At 54.4% G+C, this 25,142-nt stretch overlaps 1 protein-coding gene across 2 annotated transcripts in view; it reads left to right on the top strand.

Annotated features, from left to right (window-relative positions):
• NUP214 (nucleoporin 214) overlaps window positions 1-25,142 on the top strand; it is a 45,289-nt gene that overhangs the window by 6,948 nt on the left and 13,199 nt on the right. For both annotated transcript variants that reach the window (XM_068155984.1, XM_068155983.1), the window contains exons 8-28: window positions 332-438; window positions 543-609; window positions 1,127-1,250; window positions 3,477-3,638; window positions 4,638-5,073; window positions 6,331-6,500; window positions 7,135-7,226; window positions 7,745-7,834; window positions 8,214-8,363; window positions 8,580-8,738; window positions 11,067-11,170; window positions 12,072-12,254; window positions 12,983-13,068; window positions 13,163-13,246; window positions 13,590-13,835; window positions 14,758-14,919; window positions 15,819-15,927; window positions 19,044-19,119; window positions 19,995-20,103; window positions 21,352-21,457; window positions 23,693-23,766. In XM_068155984.1, coding sequence (XP_068012085.1) covers window positions 332-438; window positions 543-609; window positions 1,127-1,250; window positions 3,477-3,638; window positions 4,638-5,073; window positions 6,331-6,500; window positions 7,135-7,226; window positions 7,745-7,834; window positions 8,214-8,363; window positions 8,580-8,738; window positions 11,067-11,170; window positions 12,072-12,254; window positions 12,983-13,068; window positions 13,163-13,246; window positions 13,590-13,835; window positions 14,758-14,919; window positions 15,819-15,927; window positions 19,044-19,119; window positions 19,995-20,103; window positions 21,352-21,457; window positions 23,693-23,766 — 2,896 coding nt within the window. The remainder of the gene's footprint in view (window positions 1-331; window positions 439-542; window positions 610-1,126; window positions 1,251-3,476; window positions 3,639-4,637; window positions 5,074-6,330; window positions 6,501-7,134; window positions 7,227-7,744; window positions 7,835-8,213; window positions 8,364-8,579; window positions 8,739-11,066; window positions 11,171-12,071; window positions 12,255-12,982; window positions 13,069-13,162; window positions 13,247-13,589; window positions 13,836-14,757; window positions 14,920-15,818; window positions 15,928-19,043; window positions 19,120-19,994; window positions 20,104-21,351; window positions 21,458-23,692; window positions 23,767-25,142) is intronic.

The following is a 25,142-nucleotide window of genomic DNA, read 5'->3' as shown; positions in this document are numbered from 1 at the left end:
GAAATGGGGAGATGCAGATTGGATGTGAGGAAGAAGTTGTTGCCCAGGAGGGTGGTGAGAGCCTGGCACAGGCTGCCCAGGGAGGTGGTGGAAGCCTCCTGCCTGGAGGTGTTTGCAGCCAGGCTGGAGGTGGCTGTGAGCAACCTGCTGTGGTGTGAGGTGTCCCTGCCCATGGCAGGGGGTTGGAGCTGGCTGAGCCTTGGGGTCCCTTCCAGCCCTGGCAGTTCTCTGGTTCTGTGGCAATTCTTGGTGTCCCCTGGTGCTGCCATGCCTGGGGGAGGCCATTTGAGCTGTGCATGGGGAGGTAAATTCTCTCTGTTGGTCTCAACAGAAAAAGGAAGAGAAGAGACCAGAGAAGTTTGTGAATTTCATGGAGCCTTGCTATGGGAGCTGCACTGAGAGGCAGCACCATTACTTCCTCACCTATGTGGAGGAGTGGTGAGTGGTGGCAATCATGGCAAGGGCTCTCCCTGTACTGCATGTCTGAAGGGGCTGGGGGCCTTGCCATGCTGGGTTTAACCTCTTTGTGTCTGTGCTTGCAGGGACCTTGTGCTGGCAGCTTCAGCAGCTTCCACAGAAGTCAGCATCCTGGCCAGGCAAGGGGACCAGGTAAGACTGCTGCTGCTGGTGCATTTGTGGCTCCAAGATCCCAGCAGGACCTGGGGTGTGATGAGCTGACAGACATGCAAAGAACACCCCAAACCCAAGTGGAACTCCTTTCTTTTTGCCTCTGAGCTGGGCAGGATCTTCAGCACAGTGTTTAGATGAAGCAGAGGTTAGGCTGCCAGGAGCAAGGAAGGGCAAGCAGCAGCAGTGCTCTGTGAGCCACAGCCCAGCACTCTGGTTGTCCACCATGCACTGTGGAAACCTCAAAGCTTGGTCACTGCAAGGAGGTGACTGATGTGAGGTCATCAGTGCAAGCCAAACACTGCACCTGCCTGACCTTAGCTCTGGCCTGCAGGGGTGTGTGAGCTCAGGGCTGGGCTGGCTCCTGCTGCTTCTGCCACTGGCAGGTTTCAGTAGATGCTCTCCAGCTGGGGCTTTTGCACCCTGGCTGTCAGCTGGGGGTCTGAAGGAGCTGATCACAGGAAGGCAGCACTCAACATAACAACCTTCCTTTTGGCAGAACTGGGAATCCTGGGTTTTGGAGGACTCCAGCAGAGCAGAGCTTCCTGTGACAGACAAGAGTGATGACACTCTGCCTGTGGGGGTTGCTGTGGACTACACTAGCAACATGGCCATCCCCATCAGTAAGTGCTCTCTGTCTGCCCTGTGGAGCAGTCCAGTAACAGCAACACCTGGGAGAGCTCTGGGGAGCAGCCTGGGGCTCAGGCTTCTGGGAGGTTATTCTGAAAGGGAAACCAGCACAGAGAATCCATCCTGCTGCCTTGTGCCAAACCCACAGCACCTGGGGGCAAAGGGTTCAGTCCAGTTCTTCCCCAAAGCTTCCAGCGTCTGGGATGTTGCCCTGGCAGCCAGCCCCTGAGCTGGGGGTGGGTTTCACAGAGCTGGGTGGCAGTGAGCAGGACTCCTGCTGTCAGCAGGGGTTTCAGGCTGCCTGGGAGGGTTTCCTTGCTGCTGCAGCTGCTGGCAGCCTGCAGGCCTGGTTTGTGTGGAGTCCATTTGCAAGGGTCTGAAGGAAAGTGGGTTAGTTTGCAAGCCAGCAAAAGCAAAGGTCACTGAGGTGAAGGGAGGGGTTTTGATTCTGCATCAAAGCGCAGGGCTGGGCTGGGGGAGCCCTGCTGTGCTCTGCACCCAGCCAGCTGCATTAGTGCTGTACCTCCTGTGCTGCCTCAAGGCTCTTCAGAGCACCTCCTCAGAGGCTGAAGAGCTCTCTGAGCTGTTGTGTTGTCCCTTCAGTGACTTCTGCAAACCCTCCCTCCAAGCGCAGAGACAGCTTGAGCTAGAGCTGCCTTCGGGCAGAGAGGAAGGGACTGCAGTGGGGAGCTGCCGAGGAGCACAGGAGGGGGCCATTTAACTGAGCACTTGACCTGCCTGGAAGCCTACAGAAGAAAATGGAGGTCAAGCTCTGTGCTTGAATGCAAAGCTGAGCTGGGAGCATTTTCTCTGCTAATCTGTGCAGTTAGTGGATTAAGGAACTTGTCAGAGCAGAAGCTTCTAAAGCCCAGGGTGTGCTGCCTTGAGAGAGGGTTTTGGGGAAGGTGTTCTCTCTTTCTTTGCTGCCACATTCCCTGAGAGCACAGAATGCAATCAGCTTGGGTTTGGCTGCACACTCCTGAGCTCTGCACTTCACAGCCAGCTGGGACTGCAGAGGAGCCTCACTGGCCTGCAGCTGGTTCCCATCTGGAACCTGCCTTTCCCTAGCATCATCTTCCTGCAGAGCCAATGTGTTGGGGAGTGTGGCCACCCAGCAGTGTGTGCTGGCAGCAGGGCTCCCCTGCAGCCTGCCTTTGCTGGGCTGCCTATGTTTCATTAAGCACAGTTAAACCATCACTGATTGGTTTTAATCAGAGATGATCCAGGGGCTGGAGCAGCTCTGCTGGGCTGAGGGAGGCTGGGGAGGAGAAGGCTCCAGGGGGACCTCAGAGCTGTCTGCCAGTACCTGAAGGGATCCAGGCTGCAGAGAGACTTCTCCTGAGGGTGTCTAGAGACAGGCCAAGGGGGAATGGTTTGGAGCTGAGGCAGAGCAGGGTTAGAGTGGAGCTGAGGAAGAAGTTCTTCAGTACCAGGGTGGTGAGAATCTGGCCCAGGCTGCCCAGGGAGGCTGTGGCTGCCTCCTGCCTGGGGGTGTTCAAGGCCAGGTTGGGTGAGGCCTTGAGCAGCTGAGCCTGGTTGAGAGGTGTCCCTGGGCAGGGTGGGAGGTTGGAGCAGATGATCCCTGAGGTCCCTTCCAACCTGAACCATTCTGTGAATTACAGGGAGTGGTCTGGGGGCTTTAACTGTGCTGGAAACACTTCAGCTGAAGCAGGCTCTAGGCTGGAAGCTGCAGCTGCACAAATCACAAGTACTTGATCCCAGAGGTTCAGATCATCAGGCAGTTTGTTTGATGTTAGCTTTCTTTAAAGTTAAAAAGCTTCCTGTCTGGCAGTTCTCTTCCCTCCTTGGTGCAAGTGAATGTTAATGATGGGACAGGACCCAAAGGAGGGTGAGGATTGCTGACAGGCTTAGAGGATTGAGGAGGGGGCAGCACATAGATGAGGGAAAAAGGGCTGCTGCAGAAGCTGGCAAGGCTTGGCTCAGGAATTCCAAGGTGAAAGTTGGGCTTTGCCAGTCTGGGGCTGGCATTGGATTCTCAGAGTAACCATCTGTGGACTGGGAAAGGTGAAGCTGTCAATAGAAAGGGCTAAAGAAGGGGGAAAAAAGAGAGAGTTGGAGCACTCCTGGAGCAAGGTGAAAGCACAGAGGGAGATGTGTGAAGGAATGCTGTGCTGAGCAAGGGGGGGGAAGGTGTCAGTGCCAGCAGGGGCAGAGCAGGGAGCTGTGGCTGCAGGGTTCACCTCTGTGCTCTCTGGCAGGTGATGAGAAGACCTTGGCTCCAGCTCCAGTTCTGATCTTGCTCTCCACGGATGGAGTCCTCTGCCCCTTCTACATGATCAACCAAAACCCAGGGGTCAGGTCCCTCCTGGTCACCCCAGAGCTGCTGCCCCTAGTAGGGGAGAGAGTTCCAAAGTCAACAGGTAAGAGCTCTGCTGAGCTGGGGCAAGGCAGAGACTCCTGGATCCTTGTCCCCTCCATCTGTGCTCTGACAGTCAGAGGTGTCAGAGGGCACTTGTTCTTGTTCTTTGTTCTTTGCAGTGGTAGTGAGGAGCAGTTCCTGCTGCTGTGGGCTCCCAGGACTGCTCTGTGCTTGCCCATCAGTGGGAAATTCCCCACTCCTGCTCTGCAGGCTCTCCAGCACCTTGCAGGCTGTGCCCTTAGACTTGGCTGTGCCATCAGCCTCTGGGGAGCAGGGCCAAGGCAATTCTAGGAGGCCTTTGCCCAGCTTTGGGCTGCATGGCTGAAGCTGCAGCAGTGACTGCAGGCTCTGTGTAGGCCAAGGATCAAGCCCTCTGCAGAGCCAGAGTGTGAGGTGATGGTTTTGCTCTGGGAGGCCCTGGAATGAGCTAAGGTTGTAGCCAAAGCTTATTTACACAACAGCTTTCTGCAGCACAGAACCTGTGCCAGCAGGTGAGGAGCAGTTGTCTGTGTGCTGCCTTGTGCAGTGTGCAGCAGGCAGTTTGCTGTGCTGGGGAGGCAGGGGAGCTGACTGCTCTCTGCATGCATGCAGGAAGAGCTGCAAACCCACCTCATTTCTTCCCAAAGCCCAAATGTGCTCCTCCTTCCCCAGAGAGTGCTGCTGCTTGGCAGCCTGCCCCTCTGCAGCACAGGCAGCCTCTTTGATTTGAGGAGGCAGGAACCTCCTCACAATCCATGGCAGAGGTGAAGCCTTCTCCCAGGAGATTCCAGGCAGCATCAATCTGCTCAGGCTGGGGCATTGATCGTGGCTTGTGCAGTTTCTGTCTCACCCCTGGCTTGGGGGCTGGGAGCTCAGCTCTGCCATCTCTCTTCCTCACCTGTCCAGTGAGCAAGGGAGTGCTGCACTGTCCCCAGCAAAGAGTCTTTGGCCTGGAGACATCTCCTGCCATCCATCAGAGCAGCCAAGTGAGTCTCTTCCTTCCCTGTTTGTCTCCCTGCAGGAAGTGCTGCCACAACTCCAACCACTCCCCCAAAGCCTGACACAGGACCTGGTGCTGCTCCTCCTGCCTCTGGCCAGCCTCCTGGGCCTGGGGGAGCAGCTTTCTCCTTCACCCCCCCAGCTGCCAAGGCTGCTGGCCCTGCAGGCTCTGATCCTCCTCCTTACCCCTTTGCCAGCGAGGCCTCCACGCAAGCCCTGGCCCCCAGCCTGGCTGCAGCAGCGACCTTCTCCTTCACCTCTGCTTCTCCTAAGGCATCCACCACTCCTGCTCCTTCTGTGGCCACCACAGCTGCTGCCACCTTTTTTCCCTTTGGATCCATGAACTTTAAAGCAGCTGCAGACAGCTCCCCTGGGCCACCACTCTCCTCAACACCTCTTCCACAGAAGTCATCTTTTTCCCCTTCAGCTTCTTCAGTCAAAGTGAACCTCAATGAGAAGTAAGTAGATGCTGTGGTTGGATGCTTGTTGAACTGCTGCAGGCATGGACCATGTGTGGTGGTTCTGAAGGTGCTTTCTGGCTTTTGGCCCTGCAGCTGTTCCCTGTGCCCCCAGGAAAGCCCTGAGCAAGCCTCTCTTGACCTTGGCTGTGACAACCCTCAGTGCTCTCCATGCTGCAGGTCATGGGCAAAGTGGTAGTGAAGGGATGGTGCCAAGCATCAGACTGGTAGCTTGCCAAGCTGCCAGGGACAGGGATTGCCATGGCTTTGCCTCCTGGGGATCAAACAGTAATTCCATGCCTTGGTTTGATGCTTTTCATGGTTACAGACTCTTGGGGGTGTGAAATCCTTTGGGTTTGGTGCAGTGTGGTGGAGGCAGCACAAGTTCCTTTGACTGTTTGTTGGAGGTTGCTTGCCCACAGCCTGGAGAGTCACTGGCAGAGCTGAGGGGCAGCTGCAGCCATAGCTGCTGGGTTGCTTTTCCTTTCCCCTGCTCAGTGCCAGGCTTCTTGGGGGTTGTTAAATGGATGCTTGCTCCCTAAATACAGGATCTGAAATCTTCAAAGCTTGTTCCTGCCAGCTGAAAGAAAACCAATATTGATTAGGAGCTGTGCAGGATGGGTCTGAGTGAGGAGCTGTCTCTGATTTCACAGCTCCACTCTCTCCCCTCCAGCTCCTGAGGCTTGCTCTCTGCTTTTTAGACAGAGTGCTTTAAAGCAGGGCTGTGTTAATTAGAGCTGCTTCTGTAAGTGCTTTGTCAGATGTTTCTGATGGTCCAAATGAGTCACTTTTTAATTAGAAAACTCCTCAGAGCACCAGGAGCTGAGGGGAGCTCTGCTGGCTGTTGGAGTTTGATATTGAGTGTGCAAGGCAAGTGCTGTGCTGGTCAGCTGCCTGCCTTGAGGAGCTGGCTTAGAGCTGCACAGAAATGCCTGTCCTCTTGCAGCAGCCCTCCTTGAGCCTTGCTGCAAGGGTGACACCAAAGGGCAGCTCAGACCTGCTGTGGTTGGAGCTTTGGTGCATTTTGAAGCAGGGACATGTTGCTGCCATTTGACTTCCTGCTGTCTGAGTGGCTCTGGGGTAGCAGTCCCCATGGTTCCACATGCTCAGAAATGGTCCTGAGTGGCTGCTTCCCACTTGGAGTTATTGCTGACCCCAGAGGATGCCAATTCAGTAGGACTCAGAGCTTTGTTTTGGATGGAGGGAAACAGCCAGGGCCCAGTTCAGAGCTGAAGGATCTTCTGCTTTCCCTTGCAGGTTCACTGCTGTAGAGACCTCCACTCCTGCCAGCAGCAGTGGTCAGTGCACTGCCACAATGTTCTCATTCTCAACCACATCCAAAACTACTGCTGCAAGTCCCTTGAGCCAGTCCACAGCCCTCACAGCCTCTACTACCACAGCACCAAAGACTTCAACCCCTGCCCCAGGTAGGACTCTGATGCCTGTTGTTGGGGATAATCCCCTCCAAACAACCTGCTGAGAGTTCTGGGACGTGGTGAGCCTCATTTGGCTCCTTGCTGCTTTTCCTGCTGCAGCAGGCCTCCTGCTTTGCACACCAGCAGGGTGTGATGGACTTAGCAGTCAAACTGAGCAGCTTTTCTATTTGTCTTCCCCTGAGGGCCATATGTGGAGTGAATAAACTCAGCTTCTGCAGCCCAGCCAGAGCTGCTGGCGGCTTCAGTGCTCTCCCTGTGAATGCCCCTGGGCAGTCTCACAAACCAGTGCCTTGTCTGGCATCTGGAGTGATTAAAGATGGCCACAAGTGAATTTAAATGAGCTAGCAGTCACTTGTTAGCAGAGTGATGCTCCATCTGCAGTGGTGGTGTGGCTGGGAGCCTTGAGGCCCTTCAGCAAGGCCCCAGCCAGGTGCCGGGCAGTGACAGCTGCCAGCAGGGAGATTGGAGTAGAGCAGCACCTGAGGAAGGTGTGGCCTTGCACTGGGGCCTGCACCACCACTGCTTTGGGACTTGGGGGTGGTGGTTATGGCTGTGGCTGATCACAGGCTGATTGCTCAAGCTTGGTCTGAGCTCCTCCATCTCTCTTCCTCCTCGGGACCTCCAGCGACGCGGCCTGCTCCGAGCGCGCCTGCGGCTGCTTTGGGGCAGAAGACAGCCAAGGTCACCCCTTCTGCAGCAAAACCAAGCCCTGCTCAGGTAATGGGGGCTGGGGTGGCAGCTTCAGAGGGTGAATGTTGTACATGGGTCACGAATTGCTTGAATTCCTTGGGCAGAAGGACTTCTGAGGTCAGAGGATTGAGTAGCTCTTAGCGCTCAAATAGCAGCAAAGCCATGGGACTGAGGCTGGCTGTGGAGGCCTCCTCCTCCCTGGAGATGCTGGAGGAGCCTTGGGCAACCAAATCTGCTTGAGAGGTGTTAGAAATGAGAGCAGAGCAAATGTAGATTGGCTGTTAGGAAGAAGTTCTGCACCATAAGGCTGCTGGAACACTCCAACAGCTTGCCCAGGGAGGTGGCTGGGGTCCCATCCCTGGGGATACTCAAGGTGAGGCTCCACAAGGCTCTGAGCAACCTGCTCTAGTGGAGGATGTCCCTGCTGGGGGCTTGGACTGGGTGAGCCTTGGAGGTCCCTTCCAACCCAAAGCATTCTGTGGTTGTATGATTCTCTGTATCCCTAATGCTGCTGTGGGATTTGTCATTCTTCTGCTTTGTTTCAGGGCAAATCAGCAGTTCCCAGCACAGCTTTAGAGAAGCAGAGTCACCAGTGGAAGGACTCAGACCCTGTCATAGCAGGGATCAGAGAGGAGGTGAGATTTGTTTCAAGCACTTTTCCCTCAGTTTCTAGAAGCTGTGAGCCCACACAGGGTTCCCAGACCCTTCTCTCCAGCTCACCTCTGTTCTGATGCTCTCTGTCAGTATCTAGGAATGGGAATGGAGTTGGTTTTTTTTCCCCCCAGCCTGGTTTGTAACTGCCATTGGTGTCCTGTTCAGCCATCTCTGATTGCAGCTGCTGTGCTGGAAAAGCTGAGTGCTCTTTCCTCTTAAAATTCCAGAGGAATTTCCTGCTTTGGCTGCAGGCTGACAAACATTTGCCTCAGAGTGGGAACATTATCCCAGAGCTGCTCCATTTGTTGCAGGCCCTGCTGTGTCTCAGGGGCTGCACTTTCCCCTTGCTTGCCTTTGTAGATTGCACACTTCCAAAAGGAGATGGAGGAGCTGAAGGCCAGGAGCTCCAAAGCCTGTTTCCAAGTTGGGACTCCAGAGGAAATGAAGATGTTGAGGACTGAGTCAGATGATCTTCACACTTTCCTCTTGGAGATCAAAGAGACCACAGAGGTGAGCAGAGTGTCTTCAAACTGCTGAGCTCCTCAGCAGTTCCTCAGCTGCTGCTGCCAAGGCTGGCCTGGGGCACCTGAGTGTGCAGCTGGCCTGGAGAGGTGACTGCTGTGTTGGTGCTGTCAGGCAGCTGCCTGCAGAAGTCCCTGAGCTAGAGGTGACAGTGAGAAAAATGTTGTTTTCCCCCTTGTCCATCTCTCCTCTTTCTGTTGGCAGTCACTTCATGGAGATATCAGCATTCTTAAGACAACCTTGCTGGAGGGATTTGCAGGGGTGGAAGAGGCTAAGGAGCAGAATAATCAGAGTCGTGGCTCAGGGTATTTGCATTTGCTCTATAAGAAACCTTTGGATCCCAAGAGTGAAGCACAGCTGCAGGTATGAAGCATGTCAGCCAGCCTCTGCCTTGATTTCAAATGAAACAGGCTCTGTGTGCCACTGCCCAGCAGGTTTGCTCTGCCCAAGCTTTGCTTTGCATGAGTTTGCAAGGCCTGCTGAAAATGCCCCCCCTAAAGCTCCTCTGTGCTGGAGTCGTTTGCAGTGATGATCCCAAACTCCTGAAGGGAAGTAGATCACCTGAGGCCCAGCTCTGCCCTGGGCTTAGCTTGGAAGAGGGAGGCCCAGCTCCCAGCTCTGCCCTGGGCTTAGCTTGGAAGAGGGAGGCCCAGCTCTGCCCTGGGCTTAGCTTGGAAGAGGGAGGCCCAGCTCTGCCCTGGGCTTAGCTTGGAAGAGGGAGGCCCAGCTCGGCCCTGGGCTTAGCATGTGACTCTTGCCATCCTGTTCCTTCCCATCCTGGAGTGTTTGCTCAGGAATTTCAGTGGGGAGAATGTGGTTTGGGTTGGGGTCCCCCCCTACACTTTGTGGAAGAGTTGCTGGAATTATTTTTATCTCCAGCAAGTGCCTTCTGGAACAATTTGATGCTGTTATGACTTGCAGGATGGTGTGGTTAATTTCGTGGCTGGTGGAGCACAAAGCCAGATGAGATTCTAAAAGCTGGAGCACAAAGGGAAATAAGCAGCAGTAGATAAAGAGGCTTTCAGAGAGATGAAAGGAAGGAGGAGTGAAGCCTTCTTTGTTACAGCCCTGGTGATGAGAGGGCTAGTTAACCCTGAGCAGAAGGAGTGAATGTGCCTTGCAAATCACATTTGGTCTTTCCTCCACTGCTAGGTTCCCCTCCAGAAGTTTGCCAAGCTGGCTGGAGGCACAGCTCAATGTCCTCTTTGTTACAGACACTTAGTGGAAATCAGCTGAGTGGAAGCCTTCTCTTTCAGGGCTGATCTCTAATCTTCACCTGAATCCTCTAGATGGGTTCACTGCTGACTGTGTGCCTGCCTCATGTCCTCTCTGTCTCACTGCTTTCAAGCTTAATGCTCTAGAGAGAGGATCATGAGGAGGATTCATGGAATGGTTTGGCTTGGAAGGAGCCTGAAAGGTGATTCAATTCCAACCCTCTGCCATGGGCAGGGACAGCTCCCCCCAGCCCAGGTTGCTCAGGGCCTCATCCAGCCTGGCTGTGAACACCTCCAGGGAGGGGGCAGCCACAGCCTCCCTGGGCAGCCTGTGCCAGTGGCTCCCCAGCCTCACTCTGAAGAATTTCTTCCTCATCTCCAGTCTCAATCTGCCCTCCTCAAGGATCACAGGGTGGGAGAGAAGTGGAAGTGGATTGAAATGGAAGGAGAGCTTTCAGGCCTTGAGCAATCAAGTTGAGAGGTGTCCCTGCCCGTGGCAGGGGGATTGGGGTAGATCTCTGAGGTCCCTTCCAAGCTGAGCCATTCTGGGGTTCTGTGTTAAAGGAAAGCTGTGCTGTGTGGCACTGGGGCCAGAGCAGGTCTGGCTCTGGTTTCAGGCTGTGTTTCTCAGGTTAGTGTCCTGCTGGATCTCAAAGACAGCTGCAGTGGATTTCCCCCTCCCCAAGCTGTGTTGCTTGGCTGCTCCTCCTCTCTCTTGAAGGGAGCATGCTGTTGGGATAAGCTGAAACCAACTCCACTTTCCATTGCCCTTGTATGAGAGCAGAGACCAAGACATGTTTGTGCCAAACAGGCTGGAGGGATGACAGCAGTGAGACCAAGCCCTGGTTTGGTTTAGGGAGCAGGGCTTGGAGCCAGAGCTCTCTCTGGCTTAGTTGTGCCACTTGTGCAACCCTGTGGTTGTGGCTCAGGCTCCTTACTCCCTGTGCTTTGCTTTTTCTTTCCTACCTATAAAAATCCAGTGAATTCCTTGCCTCAGTGTGGGAGTTGTGAGCATTTGTTGAGTGCTTTCATGAATCACAGCCTGGGAGGGCTGCTGTCCCAGGGCCATGTGAACAGCCTGCAGAGCTTTGATCACCTCTTCATTGTCAGAAGTTTCAGCGTTGTAAAATGGGAGCAAATGACTCAAAGCTCTGGAAAAGAGAGCTGAACTGAGGCTTGTTTTGTATGTGATGCCTGAGGTTTGTAAACCCCTTTCTGGAAGGTTTGGCAAACATTATGGGCAGTGCTGTTTCTGGCTGAGGGCTGAGGTGGAATTCCCAAGCTGAGCCCTGTGGGCACCCCAGGAGTGCCCAGCAGAGTTCCACTGCGTTGGGTTCTGTTGTGCTGATCAAAATTCCCAGGGAATGGGGAAGTGCTGCCTGGCTTGGACTGAATGAACTGAAAGGATCTTCAGCTTCTTGAACTGCAGCTGGGGTTTCTGAGGTGAATGAGAAGCTGACTTGACTTTGCCTGGCAGGAGATCCGGCGCCTGCACCAGTACGTGAAGTTCGCTGTGCAGGATGTGAATGATGTCCTGGACCTGGAGTGGGATCGGCACCTGGAGCAGAAGAGGAAGCAGAAGTGAGTACCTGGAAGGCAGAACAGCTGTGAGGAAGAGAGAATCATGGAATGCTGTGTGTTGGGGGGGACCTTAAAGAGAGAGCATCTAATTCCAGCCAGGGACTCGTCCTCCTAGAGCAGGTTGCTCCATCCAGCATAGCTTTGAACAGGCTTGGAGCCTTTACAGCATCTCTGGGCAACCTGTTCAGCCAGGCAGACAAAAGCCATTGTCCATTTACCATCATGAGGTTTTTCAAGGGGTCTCAGAACAAAGCTTGACTAAGACACCTGCTGAGAGCAAGAGGTTTGGCTTTGTGCACGTTCCAAGCTGGCTGCCTCGTGGTGTTCAGTAGTGCTGCTGGCAAAGAAAATCCTGCTGCAAAGCAAGCTTTGTAGAGACCAACTGCAGCCATTGGTGGTAGCTAATGACACCTCATAAAGAAAACCTATAGAGACTCACAGAATTGTCAGGGCTGGAAGGGACCTCAAGGCTCAGCCAGTTCCAACCCCCTGCCATGGGCAGGGACACCTCACACCACAGCAGGTTGCTCAGAGCCACATTCAGCCTGGCCTTAAGCACCACCATGAGGCTTCCACCACCCCCCTGGGCAACCAGTGCCAGTGTCTTCACCACCCTCCTGGGGAGGAATTTCTTCCTCACAGCCAATCTGAGTCTCCCCATTTCCAGTTTTGCTCCATCCCCCCAGCCCTGACACCCTGAGCTTGCAGTCAGTGAGCTAAGGGAATAAACCTGCAGCAGCTCCAGTGGAGAAATACATTTTGGGATGATCTGAGCTGCTTTGGGGCTCAAACCAAACCACTTCTGACCTGGTGGAGTTGAAGCAGCAGCAGCAAGCTGCTCCCAGCTCGTGGGCAGGTGTCTGGAAGGGTCCTTGTCCCTCTCTCCGTCTGCTGTCCCAAGGCGGCTGCTGGTCCCCGAGCGCGAGACGCTGTTCAACACGCTGGCCAACAACAGGGAGATCATCAACCAGCAGAGGAAGAGGCTCAACCACCTGCTCAACAGCCTGCAGCAGCTGCGCCTCTACAACCAGACCTCGCAGTGGAGCGTTCCCGCCGAGCCCTCTGCCCTCAGCAGTGCTCAGAGGTAAGTGAAACCCCCTGGGTGCTGCTGCTGCTCCCTCGCCCCCAGCAGCGCGCCAGGCTTCACCCTCTGGAGCCACGTGGGGTGGGTGTGGGGTGGGATGTGCTGGGGTCTGCCTGGGTAACAGGCTCAGGGGCTGGTCTGGGTTGGAAGGGACCTTAAACATCATCTAGATCCAGCCCCCTGCCATGGGCAGGGACACCTCCCACCAGCCCAGGTTGCTCAGGGCCTCATCCAGCCTGGCCTTGACCACCTGCATGGAAGAGGCATCCCCAGCCTCCCTGGGCAACCTGTTCTGGTGTCTCCCTACCCTCACTGGGAAGTCTCCTCCTAATCTCCAGTCTAGATCAACCCTCCTCAAGATAGAATCATAGCATGGTTTGGGTTGGGAGGGAAACAGAGAAGCTCATTGGTTATATTCTGTGACCCACTGTTGGATGCTGATCAGAAACTTCCCCTACACTGAATGGTTTTGGTAGCAGAGGCTAATGGAGCCTCCAGGCTGCTTCTCTGAGTTCAGGGGAAGAGGAGGATGGCTCTTGGAGCTTCCAGAGGCATTAAAGATGCCTGTGTTTAAGTAGCACAGCATCTAGAGGAGCCAAATGTTCTTCCAGAGAAGCCAATGGTTCTGGTGGCTCCTCCTCTGGCCTCCTTTTTGGTCCTGCTCTGGTTGGTTTTGTCACTGCTGCTGATGTGTTGGTTTCTTTTTCCCCTGCTCTGCCTTGTCCCAGTTTTGACAATGACCTTGAAAGCCTCCGCAGTGCCCTGCTGAAAACCACTCTGGAGTCTCACAGCAAGCCTCTGCCCAAAGTACCTGGTAATGCCTGCTTGCTGCCTGGCGTTCACACCACGGCTGTGGGTTGTGACTGGCAGTCAGGTTGTAGGCTAATGAATATCTTTGGCTTTTCCAGCTAAATTGTCCCCTGTGAAACAGACACAGCTGAGGAATTTCCTAGCCAAGAGGAAAACTCCACCTGTTAGGTCTACAGCTCCAGGTAAAGCTTTTAGTCACCCCAGAGGTCTGCAGTGCATTCCAGGAGGGTGACTTTGCGCTGTGGGAATCAGTCCTGGACTTAGCTTTTGGTTTCTCACTCCTCAGTCCTTCCTCCTCCTTTCCTTTTCCTCCATCTGCTCTCAGTAAGCATTTCCTTCAGTTGCCACCTTTTTTGAGGCTGCCTTTCCTGGCAGTTAAGAGGTGAAATCCTGCCCATGCAGGGCTGAACCAGGCAGGGTAAAGGCAAAAGCATCCCACAAGAGGCTGTCTCTGTCCTGGCTGCCAGGCTGGGTGGTTCCCTCACCCTAACACCCTCCCCCATGGCTCTGTTTCTGACACTGCAGCAAGTTTGTCCAGATCTGCCTTCCTGTCCACAAGATACTATGAAGACCTGGATGAGGTGAGCTCCACCTCCTCAGTGTCCCAGTCGCTGGAGAATGAGGAGTCCCAGGCAGTGGACCAGGAGGAGGAGGCTGCTCCAGCCCCGGCGCCGCGCCACGCTCCCGTGGTCCGAACGCCCTCTCTCCAGCCTGCTTTGATGGCCCAGTCCCCATCCTTTGGGAAGCAGCACCTCTCCCTGGGTACTCTCTGTGAGTTGTCTTTGCAGCCTCCCTGCTGTTTTGCACGTGGTGGGCTTGGTGTCTGTGAGCACTGTGTCTGCTGCCAGTGCTTCAGGTCCTGGGGAGGTGAGATTGCAGGATGCAGGCCGACACTGCCAGGTCTCCAGAAGCAGCTTAGAGTAGCACTGAATCCTGATGGACTTCAGCTTAAGAGCACTGAAGCATCTTGGCTCATTGACTGGGGGTTTCTGGCAGCCTGTTTGTCTCAGGAGCATTTTGTCTTCCTTTAGTAACTTGCCTTAAGTGTATGCCATCCCTTCTGAAGGTAATACCCAAAGCCCAGGAGACTGAAGCACTCTGCTGCATTTGGGGTGGCCAGGGCTGGGAGTTCTGAGCCCAGTGAGTCACTCTGAGAACTGTATCTCCATGCAGTTCTCCCTGTGCTAGAGAGGTTTGTTCTCTCTCTGTAGCCAGAGAGAAAGATGAGGTGTCAGCAATAGTGTCTGCCACAGCAACCTGAAACTCATCTCATGCTTTGAAGTGACAGCTGCTGAGACTTGCTGAATTCATTGGGAGGTAGGAAAAGAAGTAAAAAGAGTGGCCAGGCCCTGGAAGAGGCTGCCCAGGGAGGTGGTGGAGTCACCATCCCTGGAGCTGCTCAAGAAATGAGTAGATGTGGCACTTTGGGGCATGGTCTAATGGTCCTGGAGGTGGTGGGTAGAAGGTTGGAGTTGGTCTTAGGAGGTCTTTTCCAACCTTAGTGATTCTGTGACAACACAGACTGCCAGGGATGAGTTGGGTTGGGTTGGTTAAGAGGCCTGCACCTCAGCCTTGTCTGAGGGAATCTGTGCTTAGAGGAACCATAGCTCAGCAGTAGCTTTCCAGTCTCCCTGGGGGCTGCCAGATTTTGGAGGCTGGAATATTGGTTTGTAATGTTTCTGTTTATTTGTAGTGCCTACCTCTTCAAACAGAATCATCCCCCAAGGTGCAGACAGCACCATGCTTGCAACAAAGACCGTGAAGCATGGAGCCCCTGCTCCCACTGTCACTGTTCCAGCACCGCAGGCAGCTGCTGCTGCAGCTCTGAGGAGGCAGATGGCTAACCAGTCCCCAGGTAAAAGGATGGCTGAGTGCCCAAGTGACCTCTGAGCAGCTGAATGTGGCTGTCACAGGAATTCAGTGCTCTCCAAGGAGCTCATCACACAAAATGTGACACAGATGTGGTGCATCTCTGAGCCTACCCAGTGCTGCTTTGTCTTCCTGTATGCTGCTGGCACAGGATGCCTGAGAGGCTCTCACCTCTGCTTCCTTTGTACCTCTTCTCACCTGGGCAGTGGCAGAATTGTCCATGGCTCTCAGGAGATCCTGGCATGGCCATTGGGCTGTGTGCAAGGAGCTCTTGCAGAGCAGAGGCTGTCCCTGCCCTCTGTTAGTGACTCTTCATGACTAACCAGGCAGTTAAAGCTCTGAATTGTGAAGCAGTTTTAATAGGGAAAAGCTGAAGGTGACCTGGAGAGTCTTGGGTCTGCTTGTGAGGTTTTGAGCTGGCAGGAGAAAGGTTCCCAGTTCAAGCTTTTCCTGTTGGGCTTTGGACATTTCTCAGTGCTGCAGCAGCAGTGCAGGAGAGCAAACTTCAGTTGCTGGTAGAGGAATTGGATTCCTTGGCTTTCCTTGCCCCAGTGCAGCACAAGTGCAGGGGGTGGCCTTGGCAGAGGTCACAGTGTGACTACAGAGGTCACTGCTGTCAGCCTCAGGTGTCAGAAGGGCAGGAAGGGCAAGTTCTGCAGGTGTCAGATTTGGTCAGGTAGCAGCAGTATCCCAGCTCTGTAGGCAGGTGAGCACTTCAGGGACACCAAAGGGCTGAGATAGCAAATGTCCTGGGCCAGACACACCACATCCCCCCTAGAGGCTTGGGTGGACTTCTGGAGCTACTGCCAGGCAGCCTGTGGAATGCAGTGCTGAAGGTGGGGCTCCTGCTCACCTTTTGCCTTGCTTGGCTTTCATTCCCTGCAGCTGTGAGCACCTCCTTGACCGAATCCACCCTGAAGAACGTTCCCCAGGTGGTGAATGTGCGGGAGCTCAAGAGCGGCGCTTTGGCCCCAGCGGTCTCCACCGTCATTGGGTGAGTGGGGGCTGCTCTGCTGCCTGGAGGCCTTCAGCAGCAGCTGCAGTAGGGGACAGCAGCCTCTGGGGAGCAGCAGTGGTGTCCTGCAGACTGCAGGCCCTCCAGTGGATGCAGTGAAGAGAGGCTTTGTGGGCTGAAAGGAAGAAAGATTTCTCTTTCCAGGTCATTCAGGGCTCTGCTAAAGCAAGTTTGCCCTGACCAAATGATGAGAGCAGTGGGAGGCTCCTGCTGCAGCAGCCTGTGAAATGCCTTTTAGTGCAGCTTTCTTCTGGAGACCCAGTGGGTTTACTGCTAGTGTGGCTCTGGGATCTCTCCAGTCACTGCTTCTCCCCTGCCTCTTTCTGTGAGGGCAGTGCAGCCCTCTGGCACTGAGTGCAGGCTGTGGCCTTAAGCTGCCCAGATGTTTTCCCTTCTGTTTCCATCATCCATTACAGAGCAAAGCTTCTCTGGGATCATGCTGCCTCTGTGTGTCCTCAGACTCTCCCCCTCAGGGCTGGAGAGCTGTGCTCTGGCTCTGCTGGAAGCTTGTCCCCAAGGTTTTGACTGCAGCAGAGTTTGTGCTGGGTGTCCTTTGGGGCTGATCACTTTGGAAGAGGAGCTGCAAGGCTGTTCCTCCTGAGGAGTGAATCAGGAATGGTTTCTGCTGGTATTTAACCTTGAATTTGTGGGGATTTCTCCTGGCTTAGCTCTAACATTTGGCTTTCCTCCTGCTCTGCCTCCTACAGACAGCAACCAGCTCAGCTCATTCCAGAGATTTCTGCCTTATCACCCAGCTCTGTCACCAGCCACAGCAGTGTCCTTTCCCTGGCATTGCCATGACCTTGAAACTCTTTGCTTGAAGTTCCTACTGTTCCTGAAAGCCCAGGATGATGCTTGGCCCTTTCTGGGCTGGGGAGGGAAGGGCACCACTGAAAAATGTGGGCAAAGGTGGCCAGAAAGATGCCTACAGTAGAATCAACTCAGCAGGTCCATCAGGCCACATGGAGCTGTGATGCTTTGTCCCCATAACTGTGAGCTATACCTGCAGCTCCTGGGCCCATTTCTGTTCACAGAGTCATGGAATGGCTTGGGTTGGAAGGGACCTTGAAGATCATCCAGTTCCAAGCCCCTGCTGTAGGCTGGGACACCTCCCACTAGCCCAGGTTGCTCAAGGCAGCATCACTCCTGATTTCCATCCATGTGGGTGTGCTCTGCACTGCCAGAGGGAGAAGGTGAAACTCTCTTGAGGCAGCTTCCCAAAGGGAGCAGAGAGTGACAGTGGTGGTGCTCAGCTGACCTTAACACTTTGCTTCATGCTTGCTTTTGCATTTGGATTGCTTGGGAGCTTTCCATTTTATTTCCCCCTAGAAGGGCTGAAGTGAGGCAGGGAAGGGCAGTGCTGCACCTTTGGAAAGTAACCTCTCCAAACAGCTCTGCTTGGGAAGTGATGCCAAAAGCAGTGGAAGGGTTCTCCAGCTTTTGTTTCATCCAAGCCATGATGGAAAAGTAGAGTCCTGGCTGTACCTGGACAGAGATGTGAGCAGGAGATAAGGGCTCTGAGATTGGCTCTCACTTGAGCTGCAGTTAAAGACCTGCCTCACTTTAAGCAGTTTTAACCTGGCAGTTATTGATTGATCTCCCTGGCTTACAGAGCACAGCCAGCTTGAGACCTTGAAGGCTTTTTGCAGCCTGATTTTATAGCTGAGCCCATGACACTGTGCTCCTCAAGAATCCTGCCCAAATGAGCCATGCCTGCCACTCAGACTCAGCTCTCAACAGCATTCACCCAGCAGAGTTCATTCAGCAGGGGCTTTGCTGCTCCAGGCATCCTGGCTCCCTTCTGCCACCACAGCACACTCCATGGCTTGTTAAGCAGGAGTGATGGCTTGCAGTTGTTAGCAGTTGTTCAGTGGCCTGGGCCTGGGCTTTCTTTCCCCAGCTGAGGTCATAGAGACACAGAGTGGTTTGGGTTAGCAGGGACCTCCAAGGCTCACCCAGTCCAACCCCACTGCACTCAGCAGGGACATCCTCCCCTGGATCAGGTTGCCCAGAGCCCTCTCCAGCCTCACCTGGAATATCTCCAGGGCTGGGACCTCAGCACCTCCCTGGGCTACCTGCTGCAGTGTTCCAGCAGCCTCCTGGTGCAGAACTTGTTCCTCACATCCAATCTCAATCTCCTCTAGTTTCAAACCCCTCAGTTGTCACTGCAGGCCCTTGCAGACAGTCCCTCTGCAGCCCCCTTCAGGTACTGGAAGGTTGCTCTAAGAGCTCTCTGGAGCCTTCTCTTCTCCAGGCTGAACAACCCCAGCTCCCTCAGACCCTTCAGCAGCTTTGGGAAGCCTGGCCTGGGTCAGGATGGAAGGAGCCTGCTGGGGCAAGGGAAGAGTGGCCCTTTGCCCCCAGGGAAATGCAGGCAGTGCTGACTCTGAGCTTCTGAAGGCTTCTGAACCTGGTGAGCTGCAGGCTTGAGGAGATGCTGCAAGTGGAAGGCTGTTCCCAGGTCATGGTGATTTGGTCTGCATGCTGTAGGTAGGATGCTCCATCCCCTGCTGCAGCAATGGTCTGTGGGCTCTGGTGTCCAATCTCCCAGCCTCCTGCCAGGTGAGAGAGGTCAGTTTGAGCACAGCTCTTAGCATGGCTTCAGCCATGGCTGTGCTACACTTCAGAAGCATGGGATGCTTCCAGGCTTTGTCTCCTTGCTCAGCATTTCAGAGGGTTTCCTGTACTTCTCTGGGCTCCACACTGGCAGGGAAGCTTCTTACATGTGTTATCCATTAGGCATAAAGTTGTAATCCCCTTACCTGCTGATGTGTTTAGTTCTTTTTCCCTCCCTCAGCTCCCTGTGAAACAGCAAGGCCTTGAGGAGGCTCTCAGGAGACAAGAGTGGAGCAGCCTTGATCACTTCAGTCTGGGGCTTTAACCACATTTGCAGCCTCCCTTTGTTAAATGTGGCTGATTCATTTAAGAGGTTTAGTCTCTAATCAGATTTGGGCCTTTGGAGTTGTCTGTGGAATCCCTACCAGAGGAGGAGGGATGTGGTACAAAGCTGCTGGAAGCTGTGCTCTGAGAGCTGAGGAAGACTTCTTGGAGCCTAATCTTTCATTTCATGCTTTCCTTTCTCTCTTCTTGTAAAGGTCATCTGTGCCCCACTCTGCAGCCCAGGCAGTCCACCAAGTTCTGACAGCTGTGGCTACCAATCAAGCCAAACAGGTTTGTCAATCCAGAGCCCTTTCCCTGGTGGAATGCTGCACCTGGGCATGCCCAGCACAGTTTGGGGGGGTCACTGTTGATGAGCATCTAGAGATGGTCATTTGCATCTGAGAGTCTCTTTCCTCAGCTTGCCCTCTGGTCCTGGCAAACCATTTACTTACCTGTGCCCAGGAGTCCACTGAAGAGCCCTCTGTGCCCCAGGCCCCAGCTGGGGACAGCAGCTCTGCAGGCTCTGCCACCCTGCCAGCAGCACCTCCTGATGCTGCTGCTGCCTCCACGAGTGAGCTGAAGGCAGCAGTGCCTGCAGCTGGCTCTGCCTCTGCTCCTGCTGGCCTCAGCCACCACCTCCACACCAAACCTCTTGTGTCTGGCCTTTGTTTTTCCCTCCCTCCTTTGAGGACTTGCAGCTTTCTACTGGCCACAGCCTTGCAGCCTCCTCAGGGTTGCAGCTAACAGCCAAGGAAGCTCTGTTGGGTAGATACACCTCCATTTCACCCCCCAGAAATGGTAGCAGCCAGGGCATAGAGTGCTTTATCCTGTTTCTCTGCTCAGAACAGTTCTTACTGGTCAGCCAGCTGCTGGGGTTCATGTGCACACAGCAGAACACCAAGCAGAGGTCTTTGTCCCCTGGAGTCATTGAGCTGTTGCCCACAGAGCCTTGCTGGCCTCTGCAGGTTGGGTCCTGCCCTGCTGCTTAAGTGTCAGGGCATAAAGAGCCTAAGACTGAAGGGCACTTCAGCCACCTTGGGCACTTCAACCACCTTCCCCTGGCTTGTCCTTGAGTCACTGCATGACTCTGATGATACCAGGCCAAGGCCAGGGGCACTCTGGTGGTGGACAGACTGCTCTGACCTGCAGTGGTTTTGTGTTTTCAGGCACCTCTGGCAAACTCCCTTAAGGGCCAGACTCCACCTTCCCCAGTGTGTGCCCCCTGCCCTATAGCCTCTGCAGCTGGGCCAGCATCACCTGGCAGCAAACTCTCAGGTAAGTTGTCTTTGCTGGAAGTGGAAGTGAGGCCTGGATGTCTCTTGCCACCTGTCAGGGTGCTGGAGACACTGAGGGTGAGGGGAAAATCTTTCTCACTGAGAGGCTCTGTGCTGATCTTGAGGGAGGGAGATGGCAAAGGCCAAGTGCAGGAGATCAGGAGTGGGTCTGTGAGCAGCCCTGAGCTTTGTCTCATTGCCTGCAGCAAGAATTCAGTGCTGCAGCTCCTCCTTCAGAGTGGGGTCAGGATGTAGAGCCCTCCCCAAGCAGTGCTGAGGGCTCACCTGCCAGAGTCTGCTGTGCTTCCCCAGCAGGGCCAGAGCAGCTTTGCTGCTTTGCTTGCTAAACCAGAGGAGTTGCTGTGTTTGTGCAGGGAAGTGATCACATCCTGAAGGACCAGGAATAGCTTTTCCACACCTTGATGTCTGCCTAGAACACTTCATACCCAGGAGGACCCTGACCTAGCCTTGAAATGAGCCAGTTGAGGTGCTGGGTGTGTTGGGCACTGGGCTGTATGACCATTTCCAAAGCCAGCTCAGCCCCTGGGGTCTGCTGAGCAGAGCTGAGGAGTTTCTAAGGAAGGGAATGCTCAGCCTCCATCCTTCAGTGCAAAGAGGGGAGAGGAAGTGCTTAGGGAAGCAAGGAATTGATTTGGAGTGTGTGTTAGCTAATGATGCTTGCATTGGGCATGGCTTTGTAAGCCTCTTGCATAAGTGGCTGAAATCCATTTCTGTTGCTCTTCTGCCTTTAATCCTTGGATGTAGGCTGCCTCTTAGCCAGGGGGGAAAAAGGCAGTAAAAATAGCTGGGAATCACATTTGGCTTGGCAAATGCCTCTGAAAGTTTGGGTGGTGGGAAATGTCAGCTCCTGGATTTGACAGCACTTCCTTTCTCTTCCCAAGAGCTGCTCATGAGGGATTACAGAGAGGAGCTCTTGGTCACTGGGGGGGTTTATTGCTTCATTTTTATTGTCAAGGTGGTGCCATCTGGCACTGCCCTTATCAGGAGCTCTTGCCTCAAACCCCCAAGTTCTTGCCTAAAGCCTTGGAGGTACTCTTTGGCTTGAGACAAGAACTCCTGCATCCTCTGATGTTGGAACAGCAACAGGAATGTTTCTGCTGACTCCAGACCAGGTGTAAGTGACAAACAAGCTTCACTTCCAGCTGGTCAGATCCCAGCCCAGGTGTGTGGCTTGGTAGTTGGGTGCCACAGTGCTTTGTACTCTAATTCTTGTTCTTGTGACTTACAGGACAAGGGACAGTGAAAACAGTGACAGCTGTGACGACCTCTACCACCCCATCAGTACCAGCCACAACTGCACAGCTGAGCAAAGCCTTCTCCTTTACTTCTGCAGGGTCTGTATGAGCCTCAGGCTGTCTTTGTGGTTGATGTTGAAGATGAGTGTTGGCTGCTGCAGGGCTGCCTACAAGCTGACAAAACTGTAAGAGCCAGGCTGAGAGAGTTGGGGTGGTTCAGCCTGGGGAAGAGAAGGCTCCAGGGAGACCTCAGAGCTGCGTTTCAGTATCTGCAGGGGACCTCCAGGCAGGCTGGGGAGAGGCTGTTCAGAAGGGGCTGTGGGGACAGGACAAGAGGCAAGGGTTTGAAACTGGAGCAGGGCAGAGTCAGGTTGGAGCTCAGGAGGAAGCTCTGCACTGTGAGGGTGAGACACTGCCACAGTTGCCCAGGGCTGTGGTTGAGGCTCCATCCCTGGAGACACTCAAGATCAGACTCTTGGTCCCTGGGCAGCCTGCTCTGGTTGGAGCTGTCCCTGCTGGCTGCAGGGGGTTGGACAGGATGGCCTTGGAGGCTCCCTTCCAACCTGCTGCACTCTGATTCTGTGACTTGCAGGGTGTGCTGATGCTCAACCTTGCTGACTTCCTTACTGCAGCACAGCAGAGCAGGTTCCATGTGTTGGCTTGCAAAGCCAAGGTCTGGTGGTGAAGGTGACTGGAGAATCCCCACACCATCTGCTCCTCTACACACCACCACCACAGAGCCAGGCACATGCTCTGAGCACAGCTATCCTCAGCCCTCTCTTTTGGAGTGCTTTGGTCAGGGATGACAAAGAGATCCCTTGGCTCATACCTTGTGTTTGGGGGAGAGGGAGGACTCCTTGGAGGTGGTGGTTGGAAGTTCTGCACATTCACCTAGCACTGAAGTGAATTTCCCTCCATGAACTGGTCCACAGCACACAGGCTCTCAGATCACAGAATGCTAGGTAGAGGTTGGAAAGGACCTCTGGAGATCATCCAGGCCACCCCCCCTGCCAGAGCAGGGTCCCCCAGGGCAGGTCACACAGAGCACATCCAGGTGGGTTTGGAAAGGCTCCAGAGCAGACTCCACAACCTCTCTGGGCAGCCTGCTCCAGGCCTCTGCCACCCTCACAGGGACAAAGTTTTCCCTTCTGTTCCTGTGGCACCTCCTCTGCTCCAGCTGGCACCCAGTGCCCCTTGTGCTGTCCTTGGCCATCCCTGAGCAGAGCCTGGCTCCAGCCCTGCACAGCTTTAGCCCCAGCAATGAGGGCAGCCCTCAGGCTGCTCTGCTCCCAGCTCCCTCAGCCTGTGCCCCCAGGGAGATGTTCCACTGCCTGCAGCAGCTCTGGGGCTCTGGGCTGGACTCTCTCAAGCAGTTTCCTGAGGCCCTTCTTGAACTGAGGGCCCAGAACTGGACACAACACTCCAGATGTGGCCTGACCAGGGCAGAGGAGAGGGGGAGGAGAACCTCCCTGGAGGTACTGGAGAGCAGATGGCTGCTTGCTTTCAGCCTTAATGGTTTCTGTAGGAGTTTGTCAAGTGGATGCTGCCCAAACACCTTGCTGTGCTCTTCAAAGGGCTGAAATAGTCCTCTTGAGAGGTGGAAATTCAGATGCAAAATGCAGACAAGCTCTGCCTTTGTCCCAGGCTGCAGTGCCTCTAAACCATATGCTACAGCCAGTGCTGTTGTCAGTGATGTCTTAGTTACACATCCTGACTCCTGTATCAGCAGCTGCTCTCTGAGAATCAGAGGGAGCTTAGGAAGCCTCAGGGAATGAAGGTCTCTGGAGGCCCCCAGTGCTCATTAGGAAGGATCACAGGATTTCTGCAGGGCAGAATGGGTTTGGTGGGGAGCAGGGATGGAAAGCTTTGGGTTCTGTCTTGGTGTGAGCAGTCTGCTTTGTGAGAGGTGCTGGCACCCAGTCCCTCCCTCCTGGGCACTGCTTCACCTTCTAGGTGCCATGAATGAGCTCCTCTAGGTGCCATGAATGAGCTCCTCTCAGTGCTGTGGCTGCTGCTCTGCCAAAAGCTGTTAGGATTTGGTGTGAGCTGCTGAGCTGAATGGGGCAGAAATACACAGCAGAGAGGAAAGAACACAGGAGGGTGGCCAAACCACTCTGAGTTCTGACTCCCTTTAACCCTCTGAGGGCCTTGCCAGAGGGAAGCCAATGGTGGAGCCCAGCCTGTGTGCCAGCTTCTTGCAGCTTGGTTGTTGGAGAATCTCTTCTAGTGCAGGGCCCTCTGCAGGCCTGGCCTGGGAGCCTGAAGTCTGAAGGTTGTGTCAGTCATGGGGTTGGAAGCTGAATGCTTCTCTTTGCCTTTCTCCTCTTTTCCCAGGTCTGGATTTACCTTTGGTGCTGTCACATCAGCTGCTTCATCACCAGCCCTGCCCAGCCTTGCCTCCTCACAAGGTGAGCTTGGAAGAGTGTCCCAACAGCTCTCTCTCCCCTGCTGAGGGGACACTTCCTGCTCCTGGGTTGTGCAGCTCCTGGGCTGTGCTGCAGTGCTGCTACCAAGGCTGCAGCCTCTGCACCAGGATTCTGTACCCCTGCTGGGTTGTGCCCTGGAACCCACAGGGGTTCAGCCCAGCTGCCCTTCACCTGAGAGCAAGCAAAGCATTTGCTGCCAGGAGGCAGTAACTTAAGGTCAGGGCAAGGCCTGCAGCTCTTTCCTCTGCTGCAGAGGTGTGGGACACAGGAACAGGTTACCCAGAGGTGGTGGAGACCCCACCCCTGGGGACATTCAAGGCCAAACTTGATGGGGCCCTGGGCAGCCTGCCGTAGCTGGAGATGTCCCTGCTGCCTGCAGGGGTGTTGCCTAAGATGACCTCTGATGACCCTCCCAAGCTGATGCAATCTGTGAGTCTGTGCTAAGTGGAAGCAGCATTCAGTAAGGGAGGGGACTGCTTGGGGTGGCTTTGTGCTGCCTCTGAGAGGGAGCTGACAGCCTAAAGGCTGCTTTCCTGTTCCAGAGGTAGCTCACCCTTGCCCCCTCAGGACAAAGGGCCCTGCTGTAGTTGCTCTGTCATGCTTGGGAAGCTTCTTGGCCTCTATTTTCAGTCCTGCAAAAGAAGCTTTGGTCCAAAACTCACTTCCAGTGCTTCTGGTTGCTCTTAACTCAAGCTGTCACCTCTGCTTACAGTCCTGGCTTGCTTCTGCCCTTATACCATCCCAGCCATGCTGCTCAAGCTGTGTTAGCAGAGCACTGATCTGGCTTGGAACTGGAAGACTCAGTTAACAGAAGAGCTTAGGTAAAGAGCAGTGAGCAGAGGGAGGTGCAGGAGGAGGCAGCCCTGTAACCCTCAGCCTTTGGAGGGCAGTTGCTGCTCCTCCATCCAGTGCTTGGAGCACCTTGGCTGGTGATGGAAGAGCAACAGAAGGAATTTCAGTGCCTCAGGAGGAAATAGATGCACAACTCAGTGTCTGTTGCTAAAATACTTCAGCTCAGAGTAAAACCTGAGGAGAATCCCAGCTGTGTTAGGAAGCTTCTGCTCTTTGTTACTTCATGTGCAGGTTTCCTGTCCAAATCAACCCCAACACCAAGGCAGTGCCTTCAGGTCACAGCTTGTGTGGATTTTGGTGCTCAGAAATCAACTGCATCAAATGAAATGAGTGCCCTCTGCCTCCAGTTGAGCTCTGTTGTGTCTCTGACGAGGGGAGCTGCTTGGGCACTTTGCTTTGGAGAGCTTCTCTCTCTCCCTCAGAGCTGAAAGCAGGCTGCCTACAAACTGCTTGGTGGTCTATAAATAGTTGAGGTTGTAAAGGAAGATTTGGCTTTTCAAGTGCCA

The sequence above is a fragment of the Melanerpes formicivorus genome, unplaced genomic scaffold (genome assembly GCF_026170545.1).
Source record: "Melanerpes formicivorus ecotype bairdi unplaced genomic scaffold, bMelFor1.0.p_v2 SCAF_33, whole genome shotgun sequence".
Classification (NCBI taxonomy): domain Eukaryota; kingdom Metazoa; phylum Chordata; class Aves; order Piciformes; family Picidae; genus Melanerpes; species Melanerpes formicivorus.
The sequence above is the reverse complement of the archived record's forward strand: the minus strand, read 5'-3'. Positions and strand labels throughout refer to the sequence as shown.